General features: G+C 36.6%; 3 protein-coding genes across 5 annotated transcripts; all 3 read left to right on the top strand.

The window, feature by feature from the left end:
* The first annotated feature begins 14 nt into the window (after positions 1–14).
* LOC120012747 (mitotic-spindle organizing protein 1A-like) lies at positions 15–8,276 on the top strand. 3 transcript variants are annotated; one of them, XM_038864215.1, is made up of 2 exons: positions 15–317; positions 723–738. In XM_038864215.1, the coding sequence occupies exon 1, from the start codon at positions 90–92 to the stop codon at positions 303–305; it is 216 nt and encodes a 71-aa protein (XP_038720143.1). In that variant the 5' UTR covers positions 15–89; the 3' UTR covers positions 306–317; positions 723–738. The 3 variants fall into 3 exon arrangements, with proteins under 3 accessions (XP_038720143.1, XP_038720142.1, XP_038720141.1); XM_038864214.1 differs by lacking the exon at positions 723–738 and adding an exon at positions 6,494–8,276 and having other exon boundaries at positions 16–317; XM_038864213.1 differs by lacking the exon at positions 723–738 and adding an exon at positions 6,213–8,276 and having other exon boundaries at positions 16–317.
* A 2,221-nt stretch (positions 8,277–10,497) lies between these two features.
* LOC120013205 (probable mediator of RNA polymerase II transcription subunit 26b) lies at positions 10,498–14,775 on the top strand. Its single transcript, XM_038864940.1, has 9 exons — positions 10,498–12,118; positions 12,380–12,448; positions 12,559–12,641; positions 13,125–13,180; positions 13,277–13,401; positions 13,545–13,572; positions 13,654–13,964; positions 14,047–14,134; positions 14,282–14,775. The coding sequence occupies exons 1-9, from the start codon at positions 11,627–11,629 to the stop codon at positions 14,404–14,406; spliced, it is 1,377 nt and encodes a 458-aa protein (XP_038720868.1). The 5' UTR covers positions 10,498–11,626; the 3' UTR covers positions 14,407–14,775.
* Positions 14,776–15,849: 1,074 nt separating this feature from the next.
* LOC120012438 lies at positions 15,850–20,491 on the top strand. The gene is given in 4 exon segments (XM_038863866.1): positions 15,850–16,036; positions 16,938–16,979; positions 17,023–17,057; positions 19,902–20,491. Coding segments are annotated over 4 exon segments (714 nt in total). The 3' UTR covers positions 20,352–20,491.
* Positions 20,492–22,524: the final 2,033 nt, after the last annotated feature.

The following is a 22,524-nucleotide window of genomic DNA, read 5'->3' as shown; positions in this document are numbered from 1 at the left end:
TCGAATTGTTTCATTTTAACTCGTTCGTTCGTGTTGATGTGAACTGTGAAGTGAAACTTCTTGCGCTCAACAGTATCTGTATATCCGGTATGGATTCAGAGGCCGCGAAGACGGCGAGGGAATCGCTGGATTTGGCGTTTCACATGTCGAACATCCTAGAGACTGGACTCGACCGTCACACTCTCTCGGTACTCATTGCACTCTGCGACCTTGGGCTAAACCCTGAGGCACTAGCGGCCGTGGTCAAGGAACTCCGGGCGCAGCCGCCGTCTCCCTCGCCTCCTGCTCCGTCGTCATCTAATTAGGCAGGTTTCATCGTGAGTATTAACTTTCGTAACTAAATTGATGTAGCGATACTTGATAGTTGTTCTCTTTTTCCCATAATTCTGATTTCTGCATCCATCAAGTCACCGGAAGTTTTTCAGTCTGAATCAATTTGCATAGTATGAGTTTCAATGGCCCATTTTAGGGTTTTACGTTTAGTCCGTCTGAAGTGCTATGCTACACTTATTCATTGCCATTTTGAGTCCCCTGGTTTTGTTACCACTTATCAAGTCTCTATATCCTTTTTGTAAATTATAGATGTATTATAATGAGTTCCCATGTGTGCAAACGAAATCTTAATTATGTTGAGCCTCTGCTGTTTTTACAACTCAATACTTGGCTTTTGATCTTGAATTGACTCTTTTCTTTTTTTTTGAATGAAAAAAATTTTATTCAAGCACCAAGGGGGTGCAACCCAAACAAATTAGAAGAGGGAGATAAACAGATGATCAAAAATGTTTCCAGAAAAGGAAGTGCCCCAGAACCTAAGGCAATCCAACCAGGTGACTAAGAAAGTGTCTATGGAGGAATCTTTGCTTTTGAACACTCTGTTATTCCTTTCCAGCCATAGCATCCACATCACAGAAATTGGAATTAATTGGATAAAACTTCCTAGCCTTTTGTCCCTGCTTACGCCCTTCCAAGCTAATAATTCCTTGTCCACAGAAGAATTAGTGACCCAAGAAATGCCCAGCAGCCTCAGAACATTTGCCCAAATTTTGGAAGACCACTCGCAGTGCAAAAGAAGATGACTGATAGATTCCAAACCTGCTTTACAGAGGCAACTTCGGTTTACCAACGAAATGCCTCGCCTTTGCAAGTTATCCATTGTTAGGATTCTACCCCATACAGCCTCCCAGCAGAAAAAAACACACTTAGGGGGAGCCTTAGATTTCCAAAGCCATTGCCAAGGGAATTGAGAGTGCCCATTGTGCAATTTATCTTTCAGAAGTTCCTTATAGAAAGAACTCACAGAAAAAAGGTTGTTTTTTGCTACCTTCCAACAAATTTTATCCTCACAAGCAGGATTGATCTTTGCACTATAGACCAGGCTCCAGAAGTTTGTGAAAGTCAACACTTCCCAATCTTGTGCCTCACGAATGAAGTTGATATTCCAGGAAAAGCCTCCAGCAGAGACTTGAAGTAATTGGATAATTGAAGCATCTTTCTGTGTTGCTAAAGTGTATAAATTAGGAAAAGAGTCCTTCAGAGAGGTGTCTCCTGTCCAATGATCGTTCCAGAAACTTATTGAGTTGCCCCTGCCAGCTTGGAAGCGGGTTAGAGAAGACCAAGCCTCCCAACCTTTCATTATATATTTCCACATACTGCAGCCATATGGTTCTTTGATCTGCTTCGTGGACCATCCATAGATGCCAGTGCCATACTTGCAAGCAATAATTTTCCGCCACAACTGATCTTTGTTGATGGCAAACCTCCACAGCCATTTACCCAGTAAGGCCTTATTAAATGTGATCAAACATTTTATCCCTAGGCCTCCAACCTCTTTTGGGAGCTTAACACAATTCCAATTCACCAAATGAAATTTCCTACACTCCACTGAATCGCCCCACAGGAATCTACACATAATTGACTCAAGCCTACCAGCAATGGAGGAGGGGATGGGGAGAATAGACAACATGTAGACAGGGAGGTTAGATAGAGTACTTTTAATGAGAGACAGCCTCCCTGCTTTAGAGAGATAGTTCCTCCTCCATCCTGAAAGCTTTTTATCAAAATTTTCCACCAAGAGATTCCAAATACTCTGGTCTTTATATTTAGCACCCAAGGGAAGCCCAAGATAGGTTGAAGGCAAGCTGGAGACTTCACACCCAAGTACCTCAGCAAGGAGCTCAACATTTGGAGTGTTTCCAACAGGGATGATTTTACTCTTACTCAAATTAACTTTCAAACCAGAGATAGCTTCAAAGCCCAGCAGGATGGCACAAAGATTAGCTACTTGCTCCACACTACCTCCACAAAAACACAGCGTGTCATCCGCATACAACAGGTTTGAAATTGAGACTGAATTAGCTCTACCTTCAATCTTGGCTCCATCAAGCAGACCATACGAAACTGCTCTATCCAACATACAACTCAAAATATCCATGCCCAGAATGAATAACAAGGGCGATAAGGGATCACCCTGCCTAACCCCTTTGGAGGAATGAAAGAACTCAGTTGCAGCCCCATTGACTAAAATAGAGAAAGATGCAGAAGTCAGACACCTCTTGATCCAAGAAATCCATTTTGCCCCAAATCCTTTCCTCTCGAGGACTTTAAGAAGAAAATTCCAATTCATATTGTCGAAGGCTTTCTCCATATCTAACTTGCACAAGACACCAGATAACTTGTGCTTAGAATAAAGATCCACAATCTCATTTGCAATCAAAGAAGCATCAAGAATCTGCCTGTCTTTAATGTAAGCATGCTGAGCCTCATTGATAATACCACCCAGAACAGCCCTTAATCTCTTAGAGAGAACCTTTGCCAGCCATTTATACACACTGCCCAGTAAGCTAATGGGCCTAAAGTCTCTGATGTCATGAGCTGAAGCTTTCTTAGCAATCAATGTAATAAAAGTGGTATTCAAAGAGTCAACAAATGCTGCGTTTTTGTGGAACTCATTGAAAAACTCCATTATATCAGCCTTGATGACTAGCCAGAACCTCTTATAGAACTCCATGGTGAAACCGTCAGGACCAGGAGCTTTTTCCCCATTACAACTGTCTAATGCAGCCTTGACTTCTTCCTCTTCAAAAGATCTTTCAAGCCATTGGGCCTCCTCCATGCTCAAAGAAGATAAAGGCAAGTCATCAAAAGAGGGTCTCAAGTTAAAATTTTCCTCAAAAAGCCCTTTAAAAAAGGCTGGGATTTCATGTTTCAGGTTCCTTTCTTGAGTAATGGTTCTCCCATTAATGCTCATAGACTTGATATAGTTTCGGTTTCTGTGAATAGAAGCCATTTTGTGAAAGAACTTACTGTTTCTATCCCCTTCTTTGAGCCACTTGATTCTGGATTTTTGCCTCCAAGCCACCTCCTCCACCCTATTGAGCTCTGAAAGAACTCTTTTATTTGCATCTCTTAAAGTCATGTCATCAACCGTAAGACTCCCCTCCCTATTCTCTCGCTCATCCAGTGAATTGATATCAGCCATTAAGCTTTTGATTTTCGAGCTAACATCACCATAAGTAGCATTGCTCCACTCCCTCAATTTGGCTTTAAGGATTTTCAGCTTTGCTATCAACCTGAAGCTAGCAAAACCATTAATATGAGAAGAGTTCCACCACTCTCTAATGAGATCTTCCAAGTCTTCATGTTGCAGCCAATGATTCTGAAAACGAAAGGGGGTAGGACCCCAATTCATGATACCACCCTCTAGGAGGATTGGATAATGATCCGAGGTAGGACGAGGACGGAGGGATTGCGCAACACTCCCAAAATGATCTTCCCAATCAGTACTGATGAAGAATCTATCAATTCTGGAGAAAGAAGGTTGAAGACGCAGATTTGACCATGTGAATTTTCCATGTTGGAGGGGGAGGTCCCGGAGACTATTATTGAAGACAAAGTTTTGAAAGTCCCTCATTTCTGCTGATTCACCAGTAGCACCAGTTCTCTCATGCGGGTACAAAACATCATTAAAATCACCCCCAATAACCCAAGGCCCATTCCACAAAGATCTGAAAATGGAGAGCTCATCCCATAACACAATATTCCTCTTGGAAGGAGACCCATACACACCAGAAAAGCCCACTCGAAAGAGTCATCCTTCGATCGAAAGATGGCTGAAATAGAAAACTCTCCAATTTTATGATCAATGATCTCACACTGGTTGCAATTCCACATCAAGGCAATACCACCAGAGGCTCCCTTTGCTGGGATGCAGAGCCAGTCACCAGAACTAATACCCCAAATCGAACGGAGAGAAGAGGAATCGAACTCTGTAAGCTTAGTTTTCTGTAAGCAAACAATCTGCCCCTTCCAATCACCTAAAAAATGCTTTACGATGGCCTTTTTATCTTGGCTGTTCAGCCCTCTAACATTCCAACTAATGATTTTAATATGCATTGAAACAAGTTTGGCCCTTCTCAGCAATTCCCTCCTTCTTATTAGAGTGTCTCTCATAGTTTATTGAACAGACCAGTCTCTTTAGTTCCCTGCTTCTATCCCTCGATTTTCTTTGGGTGTCAGAAGACACCGCCTTCTTATCCATATCTGAATTTCTTCTCCGCTCAATTTCAACCAGGAGAGCAATAGCCTCATCCTCCATGCCATAATAGGTAATTCCCAGAATTTTCCTCATATGTTGGAGCTTCTGTATAATCCATTTTGAATGATTCTCCCTGTTCAACAATCGATTATCTTCTACATTTTCAGAAGTAATAATGGCCAACGGTGTTGGGACCAGAGCATCGTTCTCCCAAGGTAGAGCAAGATCATGTCCGGCTTTGAGGAGAAGCTCTTGGCCTAAGTTCTTGTTCTGGCGTCTATAAATAGCATTGGAAGTATCAATTCTAATAGGCACCGGCTCAGGGCTTTCGTCAGGAAAAGTGCAAACCATATCAGACTGATTGGTGATGTAGAATTGATCCTCTTGCGGGAAATCTAGATAACATTGGGAAAGTCGCCAATCGTCGTAAGATTTTCTCCCCCCAGAATTCACTAACTTGGAATTATTTTCATGAACATCCTCAAGTAAATCTTCAATATTGGCCCGAAAGCGCCATCCTTCGCTTACCACCGCAGACTTTATATCCTCACTGCCCACTTCAGAGATTGGCTCTATAGACCTTGAAGATCTAGGAGTACTGATTTGTGAGAGATCACCATCGTTGGCTGTGCTTCCTCCTATCTCCTCTTCATCGACTAGCACTATATCGTCACCACCCTGATTTTCAGTCTGATCACTGTTGATTGGATTTCCAGCCTCCTTCTCTCCTGAATAATTGATAGCAAGCGAGAGGTTGGTATACGAGGGTCCAAAAGAACTTGGGCCTGATCCCAAATTAGAACTTGGCCCTACACCCAAATTAGAACTCGGGCCTTCTCCAGCCTGAATGGGCCTCCAGATCTTTTTGGCTTGGACTCTAGGGGCCCACAACTTATCTGTAAGATGATTTGAATTTTGAACACCTCCTCCGTACAACTCTGCAACCTTCCCTTTACCTTTGTCAGGCAGAGGCTTTGTACCACCTCTTCCCTTACCGGCGGCATCCTTATCCGGCGGAACATGATTTCTAACCCGCTGGTAGTTCTCCTTGCCCAAGGCAGGCCATTTATAAGCATCAATTAACTGAAACCCACAGTTGGGACAATTGTGCGATTGTTTTCCTATTGGTTGTGGTTGGCTATTGCGGAGATTAGATGGTCCACCAGTAGCCAGCATAGCCAAATCCCGAACCGACTTAAGGTTGGTATCAATAAAATGTTTGAATGCAAAATTGATAACAAGAACATTGAAAGGGTTCATCTGAAAGCTGCTCCATGATTTTTTTTCCTTCTCATTTGATGAATGTGTTCCCTTATGTTACTTTCATTGACGAAACTAACAGTTTGTGATAATTAGGGATAAAAGTAATCATTTACCCTCAAATCAAAGTTTTCTTTCTTAATTACGAACAGAATTGGTATACAAGGTTCTACTATTGCAAACCCCATCTTGGTCTGATCCTCACTAGTAAGAGCATACAATTGCATCAACCTTTGATTGTTTGCTTCCTTTCATTGGTAAATCAAACCAAATCAAGTTTCTCTGAACGCTAGTTACTTAATCTTCCTTTCAAGTGTTCAAACACCATCTCACGGCTTGGTTCTAGGAGACTTGGACGACCTTTCATATGTATCCATGGGATAGCCTGAAGCATTTCTTATCTTATTGTTTCATATAGGGTGTGACTGGACCATATTCTTGCTCATTGTGATTTGTGACTGGACAATGAGCCTATGGAACCTGATAGGAAGATAAATGGGCATAGAGTGGGTAACTGCTGGAATAGTTAAAATAGAGTTGCTGCCATTCTCCTACAATGTAAAGGGATTCATGACCTGCTAATGCTGGTGACATGCTGGACTATGTAGCCGCAGAGAAATACTCGAGCATTTAAAGGACTTGAATCTCCTTTTGATAATATTGAAAATGCACGGTCTTATAATGTTTTGTTATTGTTAGGAGGGGAGGTGGGGAGGATTGGCAATGCATGGAAAAGAGTGATCACATTTCTGCAAACATGATGTACTATTTTCTTGGTGCCCCTTAATTTAACTTCATTTTCCATTCAAATCTTATTGTTGCATGTATATTAGCAACTAGCAAGCCAATTGTGGTTTTGTGCATCTTAGTTGGATTCTCTTGTATGTATACTTGTATAGTTTCGAACTTTCGATGGGCAGTGAAACTCTTGATAGGTGTTTGTAGAAGTGCTTGTGTGGAGTGTATAGTCTATGTTTACAATGGTTGGAAATATCTATCATATGTACAAGGTTTAAAATTTATAATGAAGATTATTTTATTGTTCAGTGCAACCTTGTGTGGCTTAGTACTATGCTGGGTGGCATCTCCGGAAAATGAGTACCCTTGTATTTTGCATGATGAATTATGGGGATAATTATATGTTAAAAAAACATCCGAATCAAGGTTATAGGCTTTGTGCTTGTCCAGGACATGTATCTTTCTTTCTTTTCTCAGAAGTATGTATTATTGTTATTATTATTTAAAAAGAGGACTCGTATGCAGTGACCACTTAGCCTGGTTGGCAGTTGCCCTACGTCATACCTTTCGTTTATGAGGACGCTTATTCCATGTGTAAGTATGGATTTGGGGCTCTATAATTCCTCAATCATTCTTGAGTCTTAAATCTTGGAGGCTTAAGTCGTGCTCAAACATGCTTTGGATATGTTATATTCTTATGTACCTAATATCTTTTGTAAAATTTTTGTATCCTTACTTTACAAGCAGTAGATACTTCACGAGTCATGTTAATGGATTTAATTTTTCTTTTGATTATTGTCTGCCTTTCTGTGTTCGATCAAAGAGTTGATTCAACTCAAGAGGGTTGGCTTGTTAGTAAATTTGTCAGGATAAATCCTTGTCAAAGACAATGGATCCTGGGTTCAACTCTCATGTCAGGAGAATTTCTTTGGAGCCACCCTTATGGGTTGAAAGTCCTGTAATTACCTGGTGCATGTGGAATAGGGAGATCCCTGTACACGGGTTTACCGTGTAGAATGGAGTCTAATGTTGTCATCGTATCTTGGACGAGAGTTGCTTCATTTGGTTGAGGATTATCACTAAATTGAGTAGTTTAAATCACATCTCTGTCTATTGACCATCTCTTGGGTGATTCTGGAGTGAAGTTGAAATATAAATGGAAAAGGTTGACCAGTATGTATGAAGTCATTCTTATGATTATCGAGGATGGGAAGCAAACACAGTTCGTAACATCATGGGAAGATTCTCCTGTGAAGAAGATTTGAGTGGTGGAGAATTGTTTTAGATGAATGCAAATACCTGACAGAGTCAAGCCTGTCACTAATGTGAGTTCTAAGCGGAGGTGGGTTGTTAATAATTGATACTGGAACTCCCATCCAAAATTGGCTCATTTGATATTTCTCTTTGATGGCTTTTTATTATAACCATTTTCCATTAAAAGGTATTGGCAAAGCTTGGTTCAGCCGCAGCGTCCACTAGCTCAGGGGAAACAGAAAGGGTTTCGCTTCTGCAGGTACTTGTTTTCTTTGCTTGCATTTCAAAATAATTTTAATGCTATGACATTGATTGAAGTCTATTCCAAGATTTTATGGAACATATCTTTGCGTAGCTAAATAGTAAATTTGTAGTTTACCGTTTGTGATGACTTGTTGATTCATTGACTGCATTGGGTTTATGACGAAGTAAAACTATGTCAATTACTGTTAATGTTACTGTTGTGTTAACGACGACCCATTGAAGAGTAGTTGAAGTTATTCTACTTGACCCTTGATTATCATGAAAGCGTGAATGTAATGGCATTCTCTGGGGACGTTTGACCAAATCAAGCACGCCACCATGCTTCGCCTCATATTGAAGAGTTAGTGTCTCAAATCTCAATGCACATGTTTTTTTTTTTTTGACTTTCACATTGTGTGTTTGTCATAATGGTTGTGTTGATTTTCAACGCTAATGGTTAAGGTGTGGAAAAAAAAATTGAGGTTAAAGCTTTGAAATAAACTGTGAAGTGTTTGATAAAACTGTTAAATGTTGTTAGCTGTTAACGTGTGTAAAATATATTTTGTTTGTATTATTATTAATTTATTAGGTAAAAATTGAAATTAATTTAATTTAATATTTAAATAATTATTTAATAAGTATAATTATTAATTTATTATTAACTAATAATTATAAATTTTATTTTATAAGTATATTTAATAATTTATTAGTATAATTATTAATATATTATTAACTTATAATTATAATTTTTATTTATAGGTATATTTATTAAATTATTATTATAATTTGTAATATATTATTAATTTATAAGTATAATTATTAATTTGTAGGTATAATTATTATAATTGTCTAAATATAAAATGAATATAGAGTATTTAAGACAAAGATTGGTACTCACACAAGAAAAAATATTTAAAAAAATAAATGGGCAATTTTTAGACGTGGTATCCATGGCCTTTTGGCGTGGGTCCCATGAAAACGCTCCACGCAAGCGGTATTGCCTTCAATTTTATGTTGTTTGGTGAGGCGTGACCACTAACAGTACCGCTTTGTGGACCGCCTCACCAAACACAACCATTAAAAGATTAATGTCCAAGTTCAGGCATTGATCATGACTTTGCCTGCTCTGTTTGAGGCTGTAAGTATGTTTAACTATATGCAATAATGGCCATACACAGATCAGTGTTTTTCTTGGATAATTGGTTCCAAATCAAGGGTAGGCTCAGTTGTTTTGATTAAGAGAAATAACAAGAAAGTTCAAATTCTATTTAAACTGCAGATAGAATATGTGAATAAATTAGTGAGGGATCAGGATTTGAGAAACCCACCTACGGTTTATAATTCAAACCTTATTATATGAGTAAAATTCTGACATTTTTAATATAAAAAATAAAATTTAATGTGATGCGACACATTTTTAAATTATTGGATTTAAATTGTATATTTTATAATTTTAAACGAATTGCAACCCTAAACTACATATTGTATATGATACCCAGCTCCTGATGCCTCTTTGTTTAGTGAAAAAGAATTTCTCGTTACTTTCCCGGGAAAGTATAAATTTTTATTTTAATTAATTAATTGATCAGATCATCGACCCAATTACCTTGATTAGACAAGATAAAGAAGAAAACAAAATAACCCTACTGGCTATCGTTAATCCATAGCTGTCCACTCGAAGCCGTCGAAGTTTCTGACGTGGATCGGTGGACGGCTAAGATCTTCCCAACGATTATTCTTATTTCACTTTCACAAAACACTCGTGTCGCTTGTTCGTATTAGCTGCAATACGCGTGTCGTATTGCGGACGCTGGTAGTTGCTATATATAGAGCACGTGTTGTTTTCTTTTCTTATTTTGTTTTTACCGTATGTTTTATTGTGTTATCTTAATATTTATGATAATTTGTTAATTTTTCGCATGCTCTCATATTAAACTCGTGCTTTTATTTAATATCATGTCATGTGTAGTTATAGGCAATAAATCCAACAAATTTATTACAGATCATTATATAAGATATTTCAAATAATTTTTTGTAAAAAAATAGCAAATATGTAGATTATAGAACAAAGATATATGGACATGAGTTGTACAAGTAATTATTTAGTGTTTATTAAAATTATATTTTAGGTCTATTTTTTTTGGGAGTAATTCATGTCATTTTTATGGGAGCTTTCTACTAAGCTATGAGTTGGTATACCATAATCCAAAGTTAAATCGGGTCCACAACAAGAAAGGAATATATATATATACATAGAGAGGGATTTCTCTATGGACACTTAAAATATATATCATTTTTTAAAGGTGTGGATGAGTGAAATAACAAGTGGAGTCCACTGCTTTGGGTCCTATATATTTCAAATCAATGGTGAAAAAATATGTGCGTATTTTAAGTGCATAAATTAGGTGTGCATAGGATAATTCCTCTATATATACATATGTATATAGATTATTTGGATTCAAAATTTTTATCACTATCTTAATTCAGATTTTAACGTTTAGATTAAGTTGATAGTATTTTATTAAAATTAAGTTTTGATTTCTAAATTTTACCATGAGATTTCATAATTTCAAAATTTTACCATGAGAATTCATAATTTTCTCATAATTTCCGGTTTCTCTAACTAACAAAACTAAAATTCTCCTACCCGTTTCATATAATAACGGAACCGTTGCGGAGACTCAAAGCTCAACCGAGTCAAAGCCCCATTCCAACTCGGTCCTTTAAGCCGCCGACGTTCCAGAAAAGCTAAATAAAAATAATTAAGAAACAAAACCCATCAAGTCAATACAAAGCCAAACTAATTAATTAATTTTTCCTCCTCTTTTTTTTAATTTCGGAAAAAAATAAAGCCAGAGAAGGAAGAACCTGGTATTTGCTAGAGAAAGCAAACGCAAGCACAATAGAGAAAGAGGAAGATTGAGAAACCCAAAAAGTAACAAGAAAAAAAAAAAGCAAAACTTTTTCTCTATATTCTGGTTCTTGTATTTTTTTTTTTTTGTTCGGTAATGGTGTCTCATTTTCTCTCTCTTTAATTTTTTTCTTTTGTCGTTCTCGGCTAGAAAATTCAGGGTGTTTTCCCGGGAAAAGTTTGTCAGATTCCGGTAGAAACAGAACGTTTGTTTGTGTCACGGCGTTTGATTTTTATTTTATTTTTTTCCTTCTCATCTTCACATATCCTTTAATCCTTCCTATCTTTGACATACCCCTTACCTTATCAGAAAAAAAAAACAGAGGGAAAAAGAAAATTAAAAAACAAAAAAAAAGGAAAAGGAAAGGGAACAGAAAGGCATATTCAACAGAAACGTACATTGAAGGTCAAATTTTTGATAGGAAGCCTCAACCCCCATAGCCTTTGATTCTCGATCATCTGTCCCCCACGGAATCGGTTCTCTAATTTCTGGGTTTGTTTTGGAATTAGCTGTAACTTTATTGTTTGATATCAAATCAAATAATCACAATCTCATGAATATTGGTCTTGGGTACTCCTTAAATCACATGAAAATTTACTTTTGATTCTTGGGTGATCATCGGAGATTCGGAATACGATTGGTTCATCCGAATTGGGTTGATTCCGATCTCAATTGGTCATAAGCGATGAAATCGGCGTCGCTTGATCACTGGAGGGACTATTTCCGGTCGGCGAACGCCGGTATTTTTGACATCATCGACCACGCATTCATGGTGGCCGCCGCCGATTGTCCGAAGGAGTTTCGGCTTCGGAGGGATCGAATTGCGGAGAAACTGTTTTGTTGCAGATTCAACCGGTGCTCCGATCAGGTCGAGTCACCTGTTACGGGACGACCCGTTTCTGCTATCTCTGATGATGGCGGTGATGATGAGGAAGATGAAAGAGTGTGTAAGAGAGGGTTCCAGAGAGAGTTTGGGGAGGGAGGGAGCAAGGAAAGTAAAGTGAATAGCACAAGTATAGATGATCAAGACAACGAAGAGATGCAGAATGACACTCACTTGGTTAGCAACTACAGCTTTGGAGATGCTGAGGCTTTGACTGATGAGATTGAAGAGGCACATCAGACCGTTGAAGAAGTCTCGAGGATCAAGGACATTCTACATAACAGTGAAGATGAGGTATATGTTTACTTTCTTTTTTTTATGTTTCTCATGCCTATTCACTTTCTGGCAAGGCTTCTTCTTGGAAATTGAGTTTCATGGCTTTCTTAGAATCTGGGATTATTTGGTTTTGTGGTTTCTGGAGACTCTTAGATGGTGTTTGAACTTGTTGATGAGTTGGTGATGCTGTTATTGTATTCAATTGTGCTTTATTTGATTTCTGCGAGTCTCTTATTTTCCTGTTTCTGACTGGTAGTGTTTTGGTGGTTCTTGTGACAGTCTGATTCAGTGTTGTATGATTCATTAAGGCGGCTTCAGTTGATGGCTTTGTCTGTGGACATTCTTAAGGTTGGATTGAGTTTTTCCTTAACCTTTGAGTTAACTGGGTTGTTATTGCTAATCAATTCTTTTAGTCGTGTTTGGACGACTTTGGACTCATGGTGTTTGTGTTACTCCAGGCAACTGAGATAGGAAAGGCTGTTAATGGTCTAAGAAAGCATGGATCAAGTCAGATTCGCCATCTTGCTCGGACTCTTATCGAGTATGAGTTTATATATTTCAGTGAATGAGTAGGGTTTATGTGTGCCTTTTACATTTGCTGTCTGCTTCATATGATCGTTACGTTCTTGTCGTGTAGTACGTTATGGAATCGACATCCATGATTTGATCATTCATGGACATTCTATGCTGTATAAGCTCTTCTTCACTTGTTGCGCTCGAGTTAGGTTTACCATCTAGATGTCATTGCCATTTTTATTGATTGAGATTTGAGTGTGCATGATTCACTGTCACTTGATAAACTCAGGTTAGGTTTACACCTAATCCACGTTGACTCGAATGCATCCAAATACATGGAAGTCTATTTGATTTACTTCAGTTTGCTATTGGAAATTTAATGGTGCTGGAGCTATTAGCATTCATAGTTGGTTCCCCATAGGCAATTTCACTAGTATACTTTACGTGATGAGTGATTTAGATATAAAGCTTTTATTTATATATTTGACTGTCTTGTGCATTATTGCAGAGTATGGAAAGAATTGGTGGACGAGTGGGTTAATGCCACAAAAGCTGTTGCAGGAGGTAATTTTGTTGTCATGTTTTATATACATAGTCAGTAATTCATGCCATTTCATATTAGAAAATATTTATTGAACTGATTTGATCGAGAATTTGTAGAAGAGGAAGGTACTCCAGTTTCCGTGAATCCATCAGTTCTTGATGAAGAAGAAGGGCTTCCTTCTCCTCCTTTAGATGACGGAGTTTTCTTTGCTACCCAACCTACTTCAATGGAGCTTTCACAGGTATCCATTTCATTGCATTTTCCTTTGTTCTTTACAAATCCTTTTTAATTTCACTTGTGAAAGTAAGTTTTAATTTGCCATCAAGATTGTGGACTGACTGCTCTTTATTTCTCTGGGGGTCACCTTGGATCCATTATATGAAGTTTTTTGATGGGATGGATGATGATGGAAGTGAGTTGAATTTGCTCTTTCTTTCGTCTCTCATTAGATAGCTTTTGTTCTTAAGTATTCTAAACGAGAATGTTGTTGCAGATCCTCGGAACGGTGGGGAATTCATCAAGAATCGCGAAAATGGAAGAAGACCCTTAGCGAAGAACCAAAATATCATGAAGAGGAAACAGCAAACTCCAAATGAGGGGAATGGACTTACCAAGGAGAACAAAAGCCATCTAATTAAGAGACAAGAAGCTGTTGTGAAAGCCAATAAACCCTCAAATGTGGCTTCTGGCCCAGGGAGACCCCAAAAAGTAAGTACGGAACAAAAGGCCGTTAGTGAATCAAAGCTTATGCAAAGATCGGATAAGGTTACTATACAAAAAAAGCCTCCAAGTGCCAAGCAGGACGTGAGTATTTCTTCTTTTCCACTTCTGAATCTATGAAGCTAAGAGTATGCATTGTTCTGAATTTATTCTTTGGTTCAACTAGAAATTCAATTCAGATGAAGTCGCAGTTCAAAGGAAGCTCGAAGCCACAAAAAGAAAACTCCAGGAAAGTTATCAACAAGCTAAGAATGGTATGTCGCTCAAGATCTGTTTTTTTTTTTCTTTTTGTTTTGTCATTGCATTTTTTTTCTTCATTTGTTAATCACTGGTGAGTTCTATTGCTAAGAACTTTTGAATTGATTAAAGTCGGATATCTGAGAGTCCATTGAATTTAACAGCCAAGAAGCAGAGGACGATCCAGGTCATGGAGTTGCATGATATCCCTAAGCAGGGTCTTGGCCATAAAAATCAACCTATGCGGGCAGGTCTCCATAACCGGCATCGGGTACAGGGACGGCGGTAGGTTGTGTATATCTGCACAGACTGGTCTCATTGGATTTGTCAAGTTTCTTCCATCTTGTAAATTAGCAGAAGAAACCAAATAACTCCCGGATTCAACATGACATAACCCACTCGAGGATGCAAGAAATCCATTGATGTTGGTGAGAGTAATCCAGGGAGAAACATTAGAAAAAAAGACGATAAGGGTTTATTTTTCCCCAACTCAGGTTCTACATTCAACAAAATTTGAGGTACAGAGAGCTTTATTTTAGATCAAAATTTGGAGCTTGATTTATAGCTTATGCTATATCTGGAATATTGTTAACTTGGTATTGGAACAATTTATTTTCAAGAATCATAAATGGGATGATCCTCCCATCATTTCTTTCAATATTTTTGTTCCTTACAGTTAGAGCATTCCACCACACATGCAAATGTGCACAAAATAAGTCCCTTCACCATCTGTAAACTACTATTATTTGGTGTATATATATATATAAGTATAAGAAGGTTGAATGAATGTTCATAATTGACATTCACATTGAATTTATCCAGCAAGTTCCATTTCTGTCTAGTCTCGTTTGATACCTAATGTGGTTAATGTTTAGGGTTCACAGGTCTTAAATTTGCCATATTTACCTGAAATTTGATTTGTAAAGGTGCATCTTTGATTTTCTATAATGAATGAATGGCCAGTCAAAACCAGACTCATGTTTAAACTTTAACAACCGAAGCTTCCTAGGTCGGCAGGAAAGCCTCCCTATGAGACCATGACCACCAAATTATTGTTAATTAACTCTCTCTTTTTTTATTATTTGAAAAATAATTTATTTAGGATAATAAAAAATGTAATCAAAATCCAGATTTTTAAAGAGTGCATTATTTTGTGTTTGTAAAACTTAGGAAAGGGAGTTGTGACTTTAAAAATGGATTATTATATATTAGAAAATGAACAATTCCTTGAAGCCCAAGATTGGTTTTTTTCTAAAACCAATTTGAGATTAAGATTAATAAATAACTAATAATTCAATGAATAGAACAAAAAAAAAAACTGACGAAAAAAAAAGTCTAAAAGTTTTAGTCAAAATTATTATTATTTTTTTAAAAATAATTGAATGGCATGTGATATCCACTTAATTAGGGGTTTGAAGACAGTAAGAACAGGTTTGAACTTTGAACATGCTCAGTCGTGAAGTGCGGCGTGTAGGTCCCACGCGCTTGATATTTCATTGTTATTATTTTGTTCATTAATTACTCTCTTCTTTTTTTTTTTTGGTATTATGGCCCATCTTTTTTGACTGTATAAATTGGAATTAATTTTTTTTAATTGGACTTCTTAATGTATTGATTAATGACTAATAAAAGTTGTTTGACTCAACCAAAATAGTTAACCTTACTCCTTCAATATTTACATACAAGATTTGGGTACATATAATATATAACGGTTTCGAATTATTAAAATGCGATGGTAGGGTTGAGTCCGTTAATAGTTGTTCAGTCCGTCAGAATGGTGCACACAAAAGTTTTCTATCAAAGCCCAGCACATGGGCACAAAGATATTGTTTATAGTGAGAATCATAACTATTTGAATCCATACGATTTGGCCATAAAGACATCTCTAGACTATCATCTAAGTGGTTCTATTCTAACAGGTACTCTATATTCTATACCTTCTTATTAACCCTTAACAGTTGTTTATCAAAAAAAAAGAAGGTCTAATAGTTAATAAGCAAATCTTTTTAACTATTGTATTATGCCTTAATTTATTAACCCTAATGTGTCATTGTCCCTCAATTGTTATCAAAGCATGAAACACATTCACAAAAATCAAGGACATTGTCCCTCAATTGTTTTTCATTCACACTAATGGTCCTCTATGTCCCCAGGGACTTGGGGACCAGAAATCAAATTTTGTCTCTTTACTTAACATGTTTTAAATCTTTTCTTGAAAAATAAATGGATTTTTTTATAAAAAAAAAAGAAGAGTAATACCAAATTAACCTTACTCCCTCAAAGAAATTTAATCACATGTTTTTGTTAGTGTCACCTATTACTTGCAAAGGTGCAATGTATTTGGAAATATGTTGACTTGACTAGGCCTAGGCATCCTTTATTATGTTGAGTCAAACTTTTTTTCTCTCTCTCTAATAGCTCAAATTTAGTTTATATGTTTTGGCTTAATGGATTAATACACATAGGTGTCAATAAAAAAAAAAGAGTACCCATAAAGTTAATTTTAATACTTAATGAAATGTTATGGTTCAATTAATTAGGAGTTTAATATTTAACAAATGGAGATAAGTAAAGAGAAATCTAATTTGTGATCTTCTCTTGCACATCATTTCTTTGCCATCTACATATTGCCACTTGTTGCAATCACTTTACTATGACTAGAAAATGATATTTAGTTGGTCAATAGCAACCAATCTTGATGGGATTATTTATGATATTTGGCATACTTGGAGCCACATGTATCAAATTAGTAGGTAAACCCAAACAACAACTAAATAACTAATCCTTAAAGCCATTAACACTAAGGTTACGTTTGCGTAGGGAATGAGAATCGTAATGGGAATAGGAATGAGAATCGTAATGGTAATGGGAATGATCATTACAATGATATGTTTGGTTGCATCAGGGAATGATGATAGTAATGATGGATTAGAGCATTTGGTATGCAAAATATTTGTTAGAATGGAATAGGAATGAATTATTTTTTGGCAATGACCATTCCCAAGGTCATTCCATAACAATCCTTCCAAAATCAACTAAACATAGGAGTGGTAATAAAGTGGTGTAACGTCCATTGCCATTTCTTGATGAATGGGTAACCAAACGTAACCTAATTATAAGATTTTTTTGTGTAATCACAAATTTTAAACATCAATTTAGTTGGCAAAAGCTTGGAATCAATTATTGGACCACTAGACCTAAAAGTTGTCGTCATCCACATCCCACAATCAACAAGCAAGAAAAAGGCATCAAATATTTGGCAAAATCCCAATATTTTCTATCTTTGCCTTGAAGGGTGGGATTGTAGCCACATGTTCATATAAGTAATGATTCAAAAGGTCCTAATGCTATAGTCCTTATCTAAAGAAGAAGAAAAAGTCCCTTTTAATTTTGTGTATCACAATATGACACCAAGTCATTTGATTTGATATAAATATATAAGATCATTTCAAAGGGAATAAAGTGGATACTAATGTTCCTATCCTACTTGCCACCTCACCACTTGTACAATATTGTCATTGGAATTTCCAAGAAGGCAAGCAATGGCCATCAAAGTCTTCAAAAATTAGGGAAACTAGGGCAAATATTGCTTGCACAACAAGAAACATTTCTGACATGACAAAACTTGCCCTATTTGTTTTAAACCTAAGATGGGTCATGCATTGAAGAATATATACCACCATGCCAAGCATTTGTTCTTTTTCTTTTATTTATTTTGCTGAGAATAACATTGGTTGATAAATATCTCAACACATCCAGAAGAAGTAAATGAAAGTAGATGCTTAAAGAAAGGTTTACAAATAGAATTAGAATCCCACAAGATACTTATGCCTAAATTATATCATTATTTATCAAATATTTTTAAGTCAACGATTCAGGGTGAACCGAGTTAGTTGGAGATGAACCCAAATACAACATAAGACTTATTAAGATATTTGGAGAGAATTGGACGGTCCAAATATTGGGGATTTTCATGGGCGGTTGCGCAAAAAAGATAATTTTTTTTAAAAATTACTAATTAATAGTTTCAAATATAATGTCATGTGATAAATGCTATATAGACAGGATTTTAAAAACAAATTATTAGGGTAGGTGGATATGAGGATGAATTAAGAACATTTGGCATCAAAATCAGGGTTGGGTAACTGGGCTATCGGCTTCTCTAATGTTTAGTGAAATGTCATTTTCTAATTTGCTTGTGAAGGGCTGGCCAACATTTGTATTTTTTATCAAAACAAATAGATATAAAGACAAGACAAGATTCCAATAATCAACGATTCAAAGGTTTTTTTTTTTAATCTTTAAATTTAAGCCAAATATTCCTATCCCATCTCTCCACCCAATGAAGAGAAAAAGAATATTCATATATTTTGAGAAAATATTTTCATCATGGAATTTGAATGTATATATCATATATATGTTAAAAAGTGCTACTAGTTAAGCTTGATCATATTAACGAGAGATGACTCGGTTGACAATCAGGTGAGTTAGGCATATGTGTGTCTAATGTTCGATTTTAATGAGAAACATATTTCTCAATAATATTCCAAAAATTTTTTTAAGCTTAATCATTTTGATTAAGTTGGGCTTTCTGTTTGATTCAGATAAAATATTTTCCATTACAAAAAAAGTCCAGTCCAGCAATAATAATGGGTCCAAATTGTTCAATAATAATTTTCACATTTCTGTGTTGTTGGTCCACTTGACTGGCCATATGTCATCATCCACTCACTCTATGCCTAAACATTATCCACTAATTTTCTTTTTTCTAAAAACAACCTAATTATGGCTATCTTTTTTTCTTTTTTTTTTCCTACCCACCTAATTGTGAATATCTTAATATTTCTTTGAGCCCTTCATAATTAAAAATAAATAAATAGCCATAATGTCAACTAGCCCTATTTATAAATTAACTATACAAGTATACATCATTAAATTACATTAAAAATTCATTTGATTGTCAACTATTTGTTTTTGCATTTGCTGCCAAAAATATGGTAGGTGGTGTGCATATCTTTTCTTTTTCTTTTTCTTCTAAAAAAATTGTGATAATGCTGACTTTTTGTTCTCACGGTGGGCCTGAGTCCTGACTGCTGCTGGGGCCCAGCCCACTAATAACTTGGTCAGGTATACTCAATATTAATTCATGCACTAGAAAATGCAAGACTGGAAAAGGGAGAAGAACGAGTTTTGTGGGGTCAAAAGCTTGGGGACTTGCCGACTTTGTAATCAAATCATCGTGATTCATATTCATACAATAATATAATACTATGAGATCTATTCCTGACTGTCACGGTCTGTCTTGGGTTGTTGATAACGGGCCATATAGTCCGGCCCACGCTAAGAATCAAGCAGCATTTGGGCCTTTATTTCAGCATATGGGTTCAAGCACCATTAAAATTCGGCCCACGCTAAGAAATTTAGCTAAGAAATTCTGCATATTTGGGCCTAGTTATAGACATGACAACCTGACCCACCATAACTGAGCCCAGGCCCATTTCAATGTTCTGGCCTCGATGAGTATATAGGCTCTCGAATTAAAGGCGTTATGGGGGGGTCCATCATGCAGGCAGATACAAAAGATGAACAACAGTACAGAGAAACACAGATATGCATGCATATGCATCCATCACCTTACTACAGTGATAAACAAAGGCTTTGGCTCCATATATATTTCACGAATCATCTTTAGATATTATCCATTATGTCTTCTTCTTCTTCTTCATCATCCTCGTACTTAGCTTGCCCTCATCATCTGCGGTAGCATCCTGGTACTGCTGGTAGTCAGACACAAGATCATTCATATTGCTCTCAGCTTCAGTGAACTCCATTTCATCCATGCCTTCACCAGTATACCAATGCTAAAGCCTTCCTCCTAAACATGGCAGATTGGCAGTGAATTGTTCACTGACTCTCCTGAACATTTTCTGGATGGAGGTTGAGTTGCCAATGAAGGTGGATGCCATGGAAAGCCCTCGAGGGGGAATGTCACGGACACTGGATTTCACATTGTTTGGAATCTACTCAACAAAGTATGAAGAGTTCTTGTTTTGAACATTGATCATCTGCTCATCCACTTCCTTGGTGCTCATCTTCCCACGGAACATCGCAGAAGCAGTGAGGTACCGTCCATGCCTAGCTAGGGTCGACAGCACACATCATGTTCTCAGCATCCCACATTTGCTGGGTCAGCTCTGGGACTGTCAAGGCTTGGTATTGCTGGGAACCAAGTGAGGTCAGGGGAGCAAACCCTACCATGAAAAAGTGGAGACGAGAGAGAAAGGAATAACCGAATAAGGTTCACAGCAAGTTTTCGCAGGTCACTGATGTACCTATAGAAGTAAATATTTCAGAACTAAAAGAGTTGGAGAAAACTTTACTCCGTTACCAACCCTATTTAAAACAGTGACTTGTACAATGTAAACCATGTTACTATACATGTGCAATTGTGCATTCGCAAAGCCAAGCCATGGACAGCATTTCAGCAATTGTGTTCAGAGGACCAATAAAAACCTGCAGGCTTTAGAAAATAGTGGAGATTCCCAAATACAGGTAACAGACGACAGCTAGACATATACACAAGTCACCACACCTAGCTAGGTCCCAGAATAAAAAAGAAAAGGCTAGCTAATTTTGTACTTATGTCCTTAATTAACATCAACAAGAGATAGATTTAATATGGGCACAATATTAAGTGGAACCTAGCTTGTGCATGACAAGTCAAAAGTTAATTGCATCAACATGTTACCATATAATTTTTATGTCCCAGTAAGCATATAAACTTAAATCATTCCAAATCATTATGATCCCTAGCACTTGACTCAAAACATAACCATCAATGTGACAACATGACAATAGCTGAAACCACATGGATGCTGAGAGGGGTTCCAATTCTTGCCTTTAATTTTGGCTTCAATTCCCTCCCAAAATACTTAATCACACATTTTTAATTCATGATTTAACATGATTTTGATAGAGAATTAGAGTAAAAAATTGGAGCAAGAATTGGAGCTCCCATTATCCCGAAACGACAAATCTTCAAGAGTGTGGGATATTATGTTTCCACAGTTGTAAACATGGCAATTCAGGAACTCTTGCCATTCCAAGGAAGCATTTGATCTTCCAACTGATTTTTGGATGCTAGTAAGATCAGCTTCTTTAAACTCTTACATTTATTTTATTTGGTGTACAACTTAAATGAATTTTTAATAAAGACAACTTAAATGACTTCTTTTTTTTAACAGTCTAAGGGTATAATAATTATATATGATTGGGGGTGGGTGGTGTTGATAGGAAAATTAGCCAAGCATGACACCTCTAATTCCTAAGGCGGCATTGACTTAATCTTTTGCTTAATTAACGGAGATTAGGGACAATTAGAGTTTGAGCATGCATTCCTTGTCACATGAGGTCAAAAATTATCCACTCTCCGTTAGAGCAAACTAAAGATGTTACTAAATAACTAAAAGATTAATTTGATTTGATATATTAAACATAATAACGAGTACGTAAATTGGCTGACAATGAATCTTTCTCGTATTGACCTACCCTCTAACTTACCAATATATTTGAGATTAATATTGAAACGATCCAAATACCTAATTAAAATTTATTTAAAATCAAAACCAATCATTTATATATATTGTTTTTATTAATATAATAGTGAATAAATTATATGAATGGTGAATTTATAATGCTTATAATTAATTGATGATACTTGATGATGGAATAGACAACTAAAAGTGGATTAGAGAAGTCTAATCTTTATATAAAAAAATATACCCAAAAGAATGTGAGTATATATGCATACTAAATAAGATTAGATGTCACCAAACATCTTACCAAACAAAGCCTAACTAACTAGCCTAAAGAAAAGGCAGGCAAACTCACTTTCAACAATATCGCATGTGATTAATTATAAAATATGTCCTTTGATGATAAGCATGCAGGAAAAAAAAATAAAATAAATCGACTTAGCATTTGATATGTTTATTTGGAAACACTCAATTCTTGTGGGTCTTCACCTTTTTCATGAAAAAATTGCCTCGCCAACAACTCATCTTCATATATATAGACTAAAGAAAGATAGAGAGAGTCCATAGAAAGTAAGTTGGTACCACAAAGACTATATATATATATAAGACTTACAGATGCAAGATTGTATTTGGGTCCTACCATGTGAGATTGTTTGAATATTTTAAGGCATTTTCATGGCTTTTGCGTAGGGAAAATGAGTTCTCTTATGGTGAAAATTAAAGATTAAGGACCCAACTGTATTTTTCTACCATATTCATAATTGCTTTTTAGAATGAAAGGAAAGGGAAGGATAAGGAGACCACCAATGCAATTGGAATGACTGTCTTTTGACTTGGGTTTATTGGGTCATGGGTTGTGGGTTGTGGGTGGG

This window comes from Tripterygium wilfordii, chromosome 13 (genome assembly GCF_013401445.1).
Source record: "Tripterygium wilfordii isolate XIE 37 chromosome 13, ASM1340144v1, whole genome shotgun sequence".
In the NCBI taxonomy this organism is placed as follows: domain Eukaryota; kingdom Viridiplantae; phylum Streptophyta; class Magnoliopsida; order Celastrales; family Celastraceae; genus Tripterygium; species Tripterygium wilfordii.
The sequence above is the reverse complement of the archived record's forward strand: the minus strand, read 5'-3'. Positions and strand labels throughout refer to the sequence as shown.